At 34.5% G+C, this 15822-nt stretch overlaps 1 protein-coding gene across 1 annotated transcript in view; it reads left to right on the top strand.

Annotated features, from left to right (window-relative positions):
* LOC131671547 (serine/threonine-protein kinase Pak) overlaps nt 1–15822 on the top strand; it is a 492626-nt gene that overhangs the window by 441737 nt on the left and 35067 nt on the right. Inside the window, exon 7 of the mRNA XM_058948051.1 lies at nt 11154–11933. Within this exon, the coding sequence (XP_058804034.1) occupies nt 11154–11933 (780 nt within the window). The remainder of the gene's footprint in view (nt 1–11153; nt 11934–15822) is intronic.

Genomic DNA, 15822 nt, shown 5'->3' with positions numbered 1-15822 from the left:
TCTGTTGAGAAAGATTCGGATAACGATCGTTTTGGTGCATGGGTGGAAGATGATTATAAAATAATGACCCCTGTAACAGGCCGCCGTTTTACCTTGAACCTATTAAACGTGTCTATTAGTTCGGTCAAACGACGCCGTGTTAGCTACGTGCAGTAAGCACGTTAACTCACCTTGTCCGGGAGTGCGCCTGCGCAGAGTTCCCTTACCAATCGGAGTTGGGTTCTCGAACTCTCCGCTTGGAGGCGCTGATGTGCTTGCTTAGCAGCGCTCCGTCGGCCGCTGCTGATAACTCGGTTGGCAAGTCGCTTCTCACGATACCTATGCGATCCGTTCTATTTTACCGGCGCGTTCGAATTAAACGTAAACAATAACACGGCTCGGACAAAGGAAAGTCAAAACAATACCTTAGTAAGAATAACCACTGACCACTTTATTGAATTTAATCCAATACACGGGAGGGATTTGCCGAGAGACTGACGCACGCTGATTCACCCGACAATATAATCGTGGGGAGAGAGAGAGAAAATCGCAATCGCCGCGAACTAACCGCTCGCACGCTCTTGACAATATCGCTGCACTCGCTGTACGGGATCGCACGCTAACAACAATTAACAATATGGTGCACCTACCGCGGAGTTGTTGGGGATACGGTGGCCAACCGAACCCGATTCGCTCGTTGCTGTTGACGTCTTTGCGCCTATTTCTCCGCTGCCGCAGTTGGGTGACTCACTGCTGCGGATGCTGCTGCGGTCACTCTATTCACTGCGGGAGGTGTTGCTGAGGCTGTTGGGCGTACTCTCGTAGCTGCCGAGGCCGCGCACGTTGAACAATGCGCGCACTAGGCACTCCACTTGTAACTATTCTTGCAAGTATCGGAGCCACGCACGCTATACAGTGTGTGGATTTGTCTCGCCGCGCCGATTATTACCTCCGGTTAATAATGCACACGTTGTGCAATGTGCTCTTCCGCCTCCGCACTCACTAGCAATACTATATACCCGTCTCCCTGGATCTCTCTCGAAAAAGGTAAACACTATCTTCGCTCAATGCTCACACGCTATGATGCTGCCGGACTGAAAGTCACAGTCATACTGGCTAGCAAACCTTCCCCTCCCGGTCATTGCCCCTACGCACCCTCTCTCTCTCAAACCGATCGCGGCTGCTACGCTCAGCCGCTTCGTAACCTACGCGAGGCAAAACGATTTTCGGCAATCGTTGCACCCCATAACAATAAAGTCCTACAGATAGATGGAGAAAATAGCCGATAGAATAGGAACGGTTTATTAGCAATTTTTTACGAAATTAAAAAATTTCGTACTAATGAACTGTACTGAAGATAAAACTTAAAAGTAACTTTAGATAATTTTTATAGTATAAATAGACATAAAGCTATTTACTTTAATTTTCTTAAGAAAATTCACCATTTTTCTGTCAGGATCATAAATTTTATTAATTTTTTGCATTTTACTGTGTTTCTATGAAAAACGCTGTATAATTCAAATTCTACAGGGGTACAAATTATATTTTTGGTTTTCGTAGATGGTACAAATTAAGAAGAAGACATTCATAATCTTTTACATTAAAATTTCACGATTTTTCCGCCGAGAAAAGAGATTTTCTGCAGTGCGGAAGACCCGGAATTAGAATCGTCGAACTAGACTACGAATTAATTTTTTTCTGAATATTTGCGAGGGGTTCAAATTCCAAAATAACTACTTTTCGACTGATACTGATTAAGGCAAGTTTGGTGGTGTATTTTGTTTTAGGAAATAAATATTTTTCCTATCAGAGTTATCTACTTTATCATCCGAATAATCAGCTGATTTTGCGGATGTAGGAGTTTAAGAACACACGTTAACTTAGGATTTTTTATATTAACATGTCTAATCAAATTTTAGAGCTTAAAGGTTACAATAAAACTATTTTCTGTTGGTAAAATTTAAGGTAGAGCTAGAAATATATTTTTTTCTTAAGGAATGAGAGATTTTCCTGTAAAATTTATCAATATTATAATTACACAAAAAACACTGTATTATTCAAATTCCACAGAGGTACAAATTAGTTTTATGTATTTTTTAGATGGTACAAATTAAGAAGAAGGCATTCATATATATATATTTTTTTAAATCACATATTTTTCTGCTGGAAGATAGATTTTCCGCCGCGCATGCGCAGTAATACGTTAATTTAAATTGCTAATCTACCCTACGAAAATCTTTTTTTTCTCTATTTTTAGAGAGGGTACAAATTCTAAAAAAGAATTTTTCTGATGGTACAAATTAAAATGAAACTAGTGGTATTTTTTTCTTTTATGATATCAATTATTTTTCTGCCAGGAGTATGAGTTTTCCGCAATATCGTTTTTTTCGCTTTTTTTTTAAATTTTGGGGGGGGGGGGTACAAATTCCAAAAAATGAATTTTCGGGTGGTACAAATTAAGACGAAGCTAATGGTAGATTTTTTTTTTTAATCGCATATTTTTCTGCCAAGGTCTTTTCGATAAAATTTTTTCATTGCATTGGAATGTTGTTGTGAGCACCCTAAGTAGTATAGAAAATCAACATAAAATTTTTTCACTGCATTGGATTGGAATAAGATCAATATTATTCTCACTGATATTCCCTGATATAATTTTCATCAAGTTCAATATTTTAAACAGTTTTTATATGTTGGGATTTATTTTATACTGAGAAAAAGAAATCTTAACCTGAAATCAGTTTGTAATTTTATTATAAAAACTTGAACCATTAAAATAATTTTGAGAGCTATTTCATTTTTAAAGTAATGACAGAAATACAGTTAATTAGTGAAAAACAAAAGAAAAGAGGAATAAACAGCTGGGCATTAATGCAAATTGATGACTTAATGAAGTTTACAATTTTGAATCCACATATAGGATTTTCTACACGAAAAATTCACCCTTACAACAGATTTGACGATGATAATAAAATAGCTGCTCAGAAAATAATTCCAACAAATATTCTACTAGATACAAAAAAGTTAAAGAATATCTATCGAGCTTTAAAATTAATGTTTTCTAAGCAGAATCTGTATTTCAAATTTAATATTCAATATGCAAGTTGGGTTGATGAACCAATAAAGTCATATACGACAACAATATCTACAGAATCCCTTGTCATAATTGAAAAGTGTACAAGATATCAAAATGAAAAACAGGTTTAAAAATTGTTGCTAAACATGATATTTTAAAAGATACTAAAATTAGATATCTAGCTGGTATTTACAAAAAGATGGATCCCAAAAGAGAAATGTTATTGCAAGAAAGAAAGTTGAATTTCTCTGTAATCAATTCCACAAGAATATGTCATCCTATCTTGATGTTAGGAACTGCTGCAATTTTGAACCACGACTACCAGCCAAATTGCATGTATTTGACTGTGACAAAAAGCTTGCTTATAATTGTTACCACAGCCAATATAAAATAAGGAGAAGAACTATATTGTTATTATGGAAAGAATTATTTTGGACCGAATAATGAATTGTGTGAATGCTACACTTGTGAAAAAAAACAAAATGGATATTTTTCAAAAGGTAATTTTGTTGTTGAATAATAACAACAATTATAAATTATGATTTTAAATATAACAGAAACATAATATTTTGCAACAATATATACAATATTCTTAATATTTTTTATTGTCTTTTTTTATCAGATAAAGTAATAGGCCTCAGTAAAGCAAATGATATCAATGACTCAACGTATAATTTGAAAAGTTTTCCTCAAACAATATCAGAATTGAATATTTACAAAGGTATATTTTATCTTTTATTCTTTCTCACATAATAATTAAATTAGTAATAAATATTGTAATATTTTTTTCATTTATTACAGATATTACTCATTTGAAAAATGATTGTGAGGAAGCATATTTAGTTCAAAATTCTAATATTCAAAAAGAGAATTATAAAAAACTGAATGTATATATAATGATCTTGACAACTACCATTCAGTTAATACTTTTAATATGTGCATCACTGAAACAGAATCTATTTGTAACATTTTGACATATTTAGAAGCTGATTATAAGCTACAAGATGCAGCATATGTAAAACTAATTAGAATAAGTTAGTTGACAGTTGCGTATTTGAATATAAGACATAATAATGGATATACATTTTGTTTACTCTGTGAAAAATTCAGGACTAAATTTACTAGACATCTAAAATGTGCTCACATGGACAATGATATAGTATCTAAATATTTGAGTGAAAGGGACAGCGCTGTAAAATTATCTATTTTTATTTTTCTTCGTAATCAAGGACTATATCATTTTCAAATACTAACTGGATTAATAATTCCAGTGAGAAAACCCAGAAATGATTCTGTAGCAATAGTTGAAAAAGTGCAGTGTACAAATTGTTACGCTTATTTTTCAAGAAAAACATTGTGGAGCCATAGAAAATATTGTAAAAATTTTACTGTCCCTGTAATTCGTAATCTGAATGTACAATCAAAATAAAATAAATAGTACAATTCGATAGATGATACTAATTAATCAATTAATCCAATTACAATTGCCCAATTAAATAATTAAAAACAATAATCGATTAATATAAAAAAATTTATCAACCCATTTATATTGCAATGAATTGTGTGATATTATACTTTTGTGAAAAAAAGTAAAATGAATATTTTTCAAAAGATAATTTTGGTGTTGAATAATGAAAACAATCTCTCGTTCTCGAATTCATCGTCGGCAACAAGTGACAGGAGACGCCGACTGACTTCCAGGATTACCAACAATTTGATATCATAATTTGTATTATTTAGAGTAGATATGTGAACCTGCCTATATATATTTACTTTAATATTCATTATTTCATTCATAAATTATTCATTAATAAATGTTTAATAATTTAAAAATTATTTAAAATTTTAAATTTCGCCAATTCAATAATAAAATATTAATTTAAATTTATATAGCTTAATTGTTACACAAAATTGAAATATTTCTATATTATTATTCTTAATTATTGTATTCTTTCTTTACCTAAAGGATTGTAGTCCTCGTCAGAATTAACATGGAATGATGCATCACTGTCCAATGAAGCATTGCTAATATTAATATTTAAATTATTATGTGCGCATTCAATAAAATCAATTATACTGCAATCTCAATTCTTATCTGACAAGCTGTTATAGGAGTCATATGAATTAAATTGGAATGTGGTATAGCTTTTAGACTTATCTATCATTCTTGAATTATCTAGAAAATATTTATTAACATTTAGATCAACAAAAAAAAAAACAAAAAAATTCTTACAATTTCCCACAGCTTACCATTAAGAAATGGAGATGACATTTTTACTCCTTTCATTATTACTATTCAAGGATATATTAAAATCTATAATTCATAAATAATAAATATATAACATATTTTTTAATTTTTTATTGCTTCTCAAGTAACCCTTTTCAAAAGTATATTAATCTTTGGGAAGGCATTCATATAAGATACAAGACCTCTATGTAATACATAAATTTTCATTATAATCACCATTATTTAAGCTATTATCTAAACTGACAGACAAATCTTTTAATGTAAAAGAATTTTCGCCATCAAGCACTTTGTTGAGAAATGATAAACTTTCTGAAACATAAACAGTTATATTTTATTATACTGAAGTTAAGTGAAACATGTGGGATTATAATCAATAAGTGTTGATAAATAATACCTACCATTTGAATAAACAATATATCCTTTCATTTTTGTACCACCGATATTTAATAAGCTGGCCACTTTAGCATTTTCGCTAACGGACTTGGTAGGCACAATGATTTTTTAATAATCTTTCATTCTTATTAAAGATCACATTTTGTAATGTTTTGCGTACAATCACTTAGTTAATGTTTACTTGTTAATGTTAATAAAATAAATTATTGTTTTAACTTAAAATTGAAAAATTTTGATTTCAATGATAATTTAACCTTTATTTTTCAACACAATATAATGACTGATTTATTTGGTTTATTAAATATAATAACTGATACAATGCTATAATGCTGTATGATCATTAAATCAAATAAATTATTGTTGTTTAACTTAAAATTGAGAAATTTTGATTTCAGTGATAACCTTTACTAACACGTGTACCTAAAACTACAACATTTTTTTTATAGAATATTATAATAACTGAAACAGTGTGTAACAGGCTGCCGCCTAGCCGTAAACCCGGGTAATAATAATCCTTAATACAGCCAGACGGTGCACTGTTAACTGTGTGCTTCTAGCACACTTGCTCACCTTGTCCCGGTGTGCGCCTGCGCCGAGTTCTCTTACCGATCTAACCTGGGTTCGCGATCTCTCCGCAAGGGGCGCTGCTGCGCTAGCTCACCAGCGCTCCGTCGGCCACTGCTGACAACTCGGTTGGCGGGCAGCTTCTCCTGTTGCTTTCGTGATTCGTGCTGTACCACCGGCGCGTTCGAATCAAACGTAAACAATAACACCGATTTCGAACAAAGGGAAGACGAAATAACCAGAGTGTTTCGTATTGATCTCTAACCAATTTATTTACTCAAAACGTATATAAGGGAGGGATTTGCCGAGAGACTTTCGCACGCTATTCCGACACAGTAATTCAAACGGGGTGAGAGAGAGTATATCTCGCAGACGTCGCGGACTACTCGCACGCTCGCTGACTATAAATCCACCGCGCACGCTGCGCGGGATCGCACGCTAGACGCGATTAAAAAATGCTGTGCACCTACCGCTAAATCTACGAGGATACGGTGGCCAACCGTATCCGATTAAATTAACCGACGAAGAACTACCTCTGCGACTGCTGCTCCGCTGACGTTGTTGCGTCGCCGCTGAAGCTGTCGAAGTTGAGCTCGCTGCTGCCGAGGTCGCACACGTTCAGCAATGTGCGCACTCGGCACTCCACTCGCAGCTGCTATTACCGGTGTCGGAGCCACACACGTTGTGCAGTGTGTGCACTCGTTCCACCGTACCGATTGTTGTTGACAGTTGTTGATGCACACGTTGCGCAGTGTGCACACCCCTCCTCCACACTCACTAACAATGTACACAACTCCCTGGATCTCACTCAGAAACAATAGAACACGTCGTTGCCTCTGACTCGTTAACTACGATGTAACCGGACTGAAGGACAGTCATACTGGCTAGCTAACTCTCCCCTCCCGGTCATTGCCCCTAACGCGCCCTCTCTCTCTCTCTAACTCAAACCGATCGCGGCTGTTACGCTCAGCCACGCTTAGTAGCCCACGCGAGTCCAAACGATTTTCGGCAATCGTTGCAAGTGCTACCATGTTATATGATCATTAAATTAAATATTAGGGATACTAGGGTGTCGAAGGTCTACTATAGTAGACCGTAAGGGAGTGTCTCCACGGGGCCGTCCCGCAGGCTGTGCCGCTGGACCGTGCCGTACAAGAATTTTTATGCGTACACCATCTTTACATTTTCGTGTTCAGTGGCGAGTTTCATAGTGACTGCAAGAAACGCATCTATGAAGTGGCTGTATCCGTGGTTTGAAGTTTTCTGTCCATCGGCTCCAATTTTCTCCAATTTTATTCACGGCATTATTATTAATTACGAACTCACCGAATTGCACGTATTCCTAATAATCAAAAATATTAATCACAAGTATCACAATTTTTTTTCGTCGATGGACAGAAAACTTCAAACCACGGATACGGCAAGGTGTGTTTACTATGCTAGGAGCTAGGGCCACTAGGGGCTTCGGGACGAACGGAGCTCCGTCCTAGGATGGCATAGGATAACAGCGCCAATGTCAGAGGTATCATAACCGTTCTATAAAGGCTCATAAAATAGCATAGGATGACTGTCAGCCGCGGTCTGGATTCATAACTATGTTATCGCCTATGGATAAAAATAAATATTTAGAGTAAACTATATAAATCTACGCAAAACTTAAAAAAAATTGAGAACTTTGATACGATTAAAAGTTTGTGCGATAATAATTGTGGTCACCATTGTTTTCGTGTTTTTAAATTGTTTTCGCGCCAGGGTCGTCTCGATCCGTAATTAATGTGAAAGGAAGCCCCTCGTTCCGGCCTCCGTAATTAATTAAACATTAAAAAAAACTCAAATCGATGGCTTTTCATTAAAGTTTTGCGATAGACAAGAAAAATGGGAGGCCTTATACAAATATAAACTTTTATAATTTTGAAAAAAGTGTGAGTACTGGAAAAGCATACGTCTGGAAAAAGCTATTACGGGCTTGGAAATCATATGTAATAAATAATCATGTATGAAGTTTCCAGGTCAGAATATTTACGTGCTGGAAAATTGTATACCATATACATACTCATTAAAATGAAATTGATTATGATATATGGTATATACAAATGTTATTTCAAACATAAAAAAGCTTATCAGACAGTTTCAAAGAAATGTCCCGGAACTGTGCGTTAAACATATATACAGGGTGGCCCATTTTAAGTGATCCACTCAGATATCTAGATTGGAGTGAGTTTTATCGAAAAAAGTTTCAGACAAAAGTTACTCAACTTTGAGGGGGCCATGTTTCTATGACCTTGGATTTGACCTTGGAGGTCATGTTCAAGGTCATTTCAAGGTCAACTTTGTTTTTTTAAATAGGAACCCCCATTTTTGACCCCGGATTCGGAAAGAGCGGGAAATTTTACGTCCAAAACGGTATTTTTAAATTTTTTTTCATGGCCTTGAGAAGGTCGATTTAAGGTCAAATGCTTGAAAAACTGCATAAAAGCGTTTTTTTAATTTTTAAGATATCGAAAAATGACCTCTACAAAATTTGTTCAGAACAGAGTGGGCCACCCAATGCACCAAAAACCTTTGACCTTTAACCATATTTTGAAGGTCATTTCAAGGTCGAAGTGTTTTTTGTAATGGAAATCCCTCTTTTTAACCCCGGATACGCACATAGCGCGAAATCCGACGTTTGGATAAGGTATTGTGTTGAGTTTCGCGCTATGTGCGAATCCGGGGTCAAAAAGAGGGGTTTCCATTACAAAAAACACTTCGACCTTGAAATGACCTTCAAAATGAGGTTAAAGGTCAAAGGTTTTTGGTGCATTGGGTGGCCCACTCTATTCTGAACAAATTTTGTAGAGGTCATTTTTCGATATCTTAAAAATTAAAAAAACGCTTTTAGGCAGTTTTTCAAGCATTTGACCTTAAATCGACCTTCTCTAGGCCATGAAAAAAAATTTAAAAATACCGTTTTGGACGTAAAATTTCCCGCTCTTTCCGAATCCGGGGTCAAAAATGGGGGTTCCTATTTAAAAAAACAAAGTTGACCTTGAAATGACCTTGAACATGACCTCCAAGGTCAAATCCAAGGTCATAGAAACATGGCCCCCTCAAAGTTGAGTAACTTTTGTCTGAAACTTTTTTCGATAAAACTCACTCCAATCTAGATATCTGAGTGGATCACTTAAAATGGGCCACCCTGTATATATGGGACGATCCATGTCAACCGGATCACTGCTGTATCCAAAATTTGATGTGACCAAAAAAATCGTGCAACGACTCATTATCAATATCTTATTCAATGCGCACCGGTCGTCGCATCACCAGAGAGAGAGAGAGTGTAGAGAGAAAGAAAGAAAGAAGGTTTGACCTTTTTTTAATGCTCCTCGCAACGTCGAGAACCTCAAGCGAAGCGCTGCTGCAGGAAGTGCCGGTCGTCGCTACTGGTCAGATTGTTGCCAAACGATGCTGGCTATAGTTGCTGGCCAAAATCTGCAGGAGACGTCGGTCGTGGGCCCAATATCTGCAGGCGATATCGGTTCTCTTTGCAATCGGGGCTGGCTGTAATCGTGGATAAAGCTGTTCCCGGTAGAGTTGGCCTTCCTTCCAACTATCCCAAAAACCGCACTCTCTGCTCAAAGTAGACTGGATTCGTGCACGCATTTTTTCTCACGCTGACCGTCTCGCGGCTGCTCAACTGCGCTCGCTTCTATCCCTTCCTGACCTATTAGTTAGGCGGCACGCGATGCGCCGCTTATCGGTCAGGCGTCGCGCGCCTGTCTATCCCTGCATAGGCCTAATGCTCACTTTCTTTCTCTCACTTTCTCACTCTCTCCGCGCTCCTCAATTTTTCCTACGCAAACGAGAAGCCGGCGCACGGCCTGATCTCGTCACAGTAACAAAGGCTAAATTTCGCCGCTCTGCTGTTTAATGAGGTACTATTCGTGTGCCACGCATATATGCGTATTACTTGTATTTCGTTTCTTCAAAATTATTCAAAATATTTCATAAAAATTAAAGAATTACAATTAAATTAATGATTTGATTGGAATTAATTGATTTTGTAGTTAAATAAGTGTGCACTATATTTTTTTGGATTTTCATTTTGGATTTTCTAGAAATGATTTGATAGTGATTTCATAATTTCAATATGATTGGAAGTCAATTACTAAAATTTATGGTAATGATTTTTGGAAATGAATTTCCCGTTGAGTTTTGCAGCATCTTAGTTTAGTGAGTACAGCACGAGTACCACTACAACAAAGCAGTGATTACCTCGCAACTGATATCAGCTAACTGTGAAAAACTGTATAATTAATACAAACGAATATCCCCTTATGTTAATATTTAATTTTGTATTATTATTTAATTTTCAGAAACCTAATTTTTCACCAAATTTTTTTAACAAAGTTAAAAATTAATAAAAACATTAAATTTAAATATCTATGTGTAGAATTTTACTATATAATATGTTCGATACGGGCTAAATTGTGTTATATAATAAAATAAAATTAATAAAGATGACGATACTACAAATACAGAATTACGTATTTCACAAGTAGACTCAATGAATTTGTGTTATTTATTAAAAACATTATATATCTTTTCTATAATATATTGTTTTTAATTTATACATTTTAAGCTTTGATTTGTTATTCACAGATATTTTGCATTATCTTTGGGGAATAACAACTCGTAACAGTATATTACGATGCATATCATGTAAAAGCATCGTAAAACTCTGTGAACACTATACTTCATCTTTCGCATATACTTATATTATTTTCAAAACATTAGTAGCTTACATAGTATATTATTTTAGTATGTTATTAAGTTAATTTTATTTAAACTTCTTTTACCTATTAATAAGTATAAATACTAGTTCAAAATTAACATTAATTTTCTTATTTTATATAGTATACAAAGCCTGTAGATGGAGAGGATACGCTATCATCATCCAACATGAATTCACCTCAGCGTAATGGTTTGCCACAACTTCTACAAGCTACGCAGTTAGATAAAAATAAAAATGAAGCATTATCAAGCCCAACAACATTGACCGATCAGTCACGGTTAGCGCAAACTGATAAAATACGTAAAAAGAAAATGTCGGATGACGAAATATTAGAAAAGTTACGAACAATCGTCAGTATTGGAGATCCTAATCGTAAATATACAAAAATGGAAAAAATTGGTCAGGGAGCTTCAGGAACAGTATATACAGCTATCGAAAGTTCTACAGGAATGGAGGTAGCAATAAAACAAATGAACTTATCCCAACAGCCCAAAAAAGAATTGATAATAAATGAAATATTAGTTATGAGAGAAAATAAACATCCGAATGTTGTGAACTATCTGGATAGTTATTTGGTAGGAGAAGAACTGTGGGTTGTAATGGAATATTTACCTGGAGGTAGTTTAACAGACGTAGTAACAGAAACCTGTATGGATGAAGGCCAAATAGCAGCAGTATGTAGAGAAGTACTACAAGCATTAGAATTTTTACATTTCAACCAAGTAATTCACAGAGACATTAAGTCAGATAATATTCTTCTTGGCCTTGATGGAAGTGTAAAGTTAACTGACTTCGGATTTTGCGCTCAAATTTCTCCTGAACAAAACAAACGAACAACAATGGTAGGAACTCCTTATTGGATGGCACCAGAGGTAGTGACTCGGAAGCAATATGGCCCAAAGGTATGTAATCTTCGAATAAATTTGAAATACAATCTGTTGTTTTTAATATTGTAACAATAATCGAAGGAAATGTTTTGTAATTAGAAAAATTTTCGATTATATATGTTTAATAATTTTTTTAGTTTTTTCAATCACGGATCGCGGCTGATATGTAGGCATCAATCTAATTTATATTAGATCAGTACAAATTCAATATAAACATGGTGATAACTCTTGAGATAGGCTGCGGACATACAAACCTCCGAGCTTTTAATTAAGGCTAGCTACAGCGAGAGAGAAAGAGAGTGAGAGAAAAAGAAACTTATCATTAAAACTTGCTCCATTAATATAGCTGAAAAATGAAAAAATACACTTATAAACAAATTATATAATGAATAAAATATGGAAGCTGCATATTTTTAATTAAAAAAATTATACCGTACAGAAAACATTTTACGAAATAAAAAAACAATAGTTCCAAATAGTATACTAAGTAATGAAGTTCAGTTATATATGACGCTGCTCGGAGTATTATCAATCTTCCTTTTCTTAGATATAGTCTGTGGTGAATAATGGATACGCGATTAAATATATCCATGCATTAGATTTACATATGCACTCTAAAGTCTTTTACATCCGTTTTTTCAATTTATGTCTATTTTCATAAAATATATTTCTCATTGTATCGTAGTTAACTTTGATTTTTAGGATAAGATTTTTTGCTCTCCTTTCTTTGTTTCTACCAGTTTTGGAAAATAAAAGACAGGATTCCAAATCCCTGCCTTTATAATCATCACAAGCGTCACAGAACTTTTGATAATTAAAGCAGAAAGTAGAGATTGTGAACTTTTGATAATCAAGGGATTTAACTAAGTTTTTCTGGATGATTAATTAATTTAACTTGTTTATTTTACTGGAGTCCAATCCTATTAGTAAACAGAGAGAACCAAAAGTTCCGGAACGGCATAAAAACACGGAGGGACTACAGTAGTATAGCAATGTATGTTCCAGCACACCTGCGGGGGGGTCTGTAACCCTTTGGCCCCACCGGGCTTAACCCTTTAGTCCCCTTGGCTTAACCCTTTCATGTTATTAATAATTATTATTGTTAACAATTATTATTAACAATATTCGTGGGGGGTCCCTGGTTTAACCCTTTGATTCCCCGGCCTAACCCTTCCATGTTAATTATTATTAATGTTAATAATTGTTTATAATTTTTTGAGGAAGGTTTCTAGGGCTCCTAGTCTCTAGGGCTCCTAGTCCCTAGGGACCCTATACCTAGTGCTTTCAGCCTAATTAAATTTAAATATTTTTTTTTTAAAGTTATAAATATATATTATTGATAATTTACTTGCTACATTGAGAATGAAACGAATAGAAAATAGCGACGATTTTTTGAAAAAAATGAAGAGACAGACCGGAGAATCGAACCGGAGTCCTCTGGGTTGGCAGGCTAGCGTTCTACCACTAGAGTCAATGCCACATGTACCTTAGAGGATGCATATTGTGTATATTAGCTACACACGTATACATTTGGTATAGGGCCTGAGCGTGCGGAGGAGGAGGGGAGCGCATGCTGTCTATAGTTCTGGCCTGATGGGGATGCGCTACTATAGTAGTAAACGTATGCTCTCTCTTTCTTTCTCTCTCTCTTTCTTTCTCTCTCTCTCTCTCTCCTACGCTCTAACTCAGCGTGGACCATAGTGCGTGGAGGAGGAGGGGAGCGTATGCTGTCTATAGTCAATACGTGCTCTCTCCACGAAGGGAACTGCTTTCGTGAGAATGTTAGAGACTACGAATGCAGTCGCTCGACTGACACCTCCTTGAGATGTTCCTCCTAAACATCTCTGCTAGGAGAGAACCTTATTCCCATCCGTTCACCCTTTCTTACAATCGTTATGATTATTTTACTATTTAAATAAGCACACATTTATTATTTATTTAATATTTATTATTTTTAATTATACATTGAATAGGGTACACTTTGTCTATAATCTTTATGTTCAGTGTCTGACATAGCTATTTTTAAATATTCAGTTGAATTTTTATATGAATTATAGTCATCTGTAAATCTTTCGACTGTGTCGATCTCTTTTGATTTTGCTTGTTTTTGTCTTTCCATCATCCAATCGTGTATCTTTTGTATATTTACTGCAGCACATACTATATTCTCGCTATTTTGACTATGATATATGCATGATGGTTTAAATTTAAGACTTAAATCTTCCAATCGCGGACATCTCATTTCAGTTTCCATATCTAAAATATTTCTGCAATTAAAAAAAAAAATACTAATTAAATTCGAATTTAGAATTTTGTACTATTGTATATTATTTGAACCTACTTTTCAGGAATAATTTTTTTGAGCCATTGCTTCTTTTGTAATCCTTTCATATAAATATTTCTACAATTATGTAAATAACTACGAATAGTACAATTTAAAAAATTATATGATAAAATACCATTTCTCCATAATATACCTATAAAATTAATTATATTAAATATTTCAAATAAAATCAATGTTAATTAACGATAATAAAAATAAATACCATGATGATGTAATTCCAACCACTTATTAACACTTTGACATTCAATAGGCAGTTTGAGCCAATGGTATGGAGGTTTAAAAAGTAGTACTGTAGGTGAAGTATTAGAACATACTGGTAAATAGGCAAACTCCTTACAAATAAAAATATTATTAGGACTCTCAAAGCCTTGAATATCTAAAATATATTCCATCTTAGAGTATAAATCCCATTATTCTCTATGATATGTGAGCTGAATCGTATCTCAAAGCAATAATGACTATATTTTTATTCTGAAGATCTATATATAAACCCTTTAATACTAAATTAATAAGTTAGATGGTGCTACAGTCGATTCACCCCCACTCTTTCATTTGAGCTAACCCTTCCATATACTACCTACAACGCCCACACTTTGTAGGCAGCGCCCTCAGTTTGCTGGCAGCGCCCTCACTTAACCTTTAAAAACCGGTTTGACTTAGCAAAAGAGCGCAGTCTCTCGAGACAGCCTGCGAGCTAAGTTTGCCTTACCTTACGCCATTTGCAAGTAGTTCCTCAGTAGTTAGTTGAATCCTTATTGAATTGTTAAACAAATCAATATTAATTACCAACTGAGAACAAGTTCATTTTAGAGCTGTTCACTACCTTTTCCATCCTTTTATCATAAAAATCCTTTATACAACTATAGACAAGTGACTCTACAAGACAATAAAAACTAGATAACTAACAACATGACTTCTATCGCCTATTTTGAAGAAACAATTAAAAATTTATGGAAAGCTTATAGTCATTCGGACGATTTAGATATAGACGATTGTATTAGATGGAGAAATCTAACAGTTAATGCTATAATTTCAATTAATGAATTTATGAAACGATCTGATTTAAGTAGAGCAATTCGACAAAGGTGTCAAACTTGTGCTTGTCATTTGAATTCTATTGAAGTCAATTTAAGTAAAACTATAAAAGTTGGTGGAAGTATACAACCATTAACAGCTATTCAGGATGAAATTGTAGGAGATGGAGTTGTTTGGAGACCAATTCATTCAGCCTTTAAAAATCAAATTAGTACAGTCTGTATAGTTAATCAACATCATTTAGATATAAAAACATTTCTAGTTGCCGCAAATCAACTATTACAAATTAAAATACCTCAATTTCTTGCTATCCATAATAACTTAAAAATAAATACAGAAATGGCATCACAATTTATCATAAAGAAAAATCAAGAAGATATTCAAATCAAGTATTTCAATACAGAAAATGTTTGCATTTATAAGACTACTGATCTTGATAGATGGTTTCAAAATAACGTTAAAGATATTATACTTAAACAAATCGAAGAATTTCAAGAAAGAGACTCAGGCTGGTCGTTAAAAACT

Source organism: Phymastichus coffea, unplaced genomic scaffold (genome assembly GCF_024137745.1).
Source record: "Phymastichus coffea isolate CEN01 unplaced genomic scaffold, Cenicafe_Pcof_1.1 PCOF00010, whole genome shotgun sequence".
Taxonomy (NCBI): Eukaryota; Metazoa; Arthropoda; class Insecta; order Hymenoptera; family Eulophidae; genus Phymastichus; species Phymastichus coffea.
Note: the sequence above shows the minus strand (reverse complement) of the source record. Positions and strands in the feature narration are given on the sequence as shown.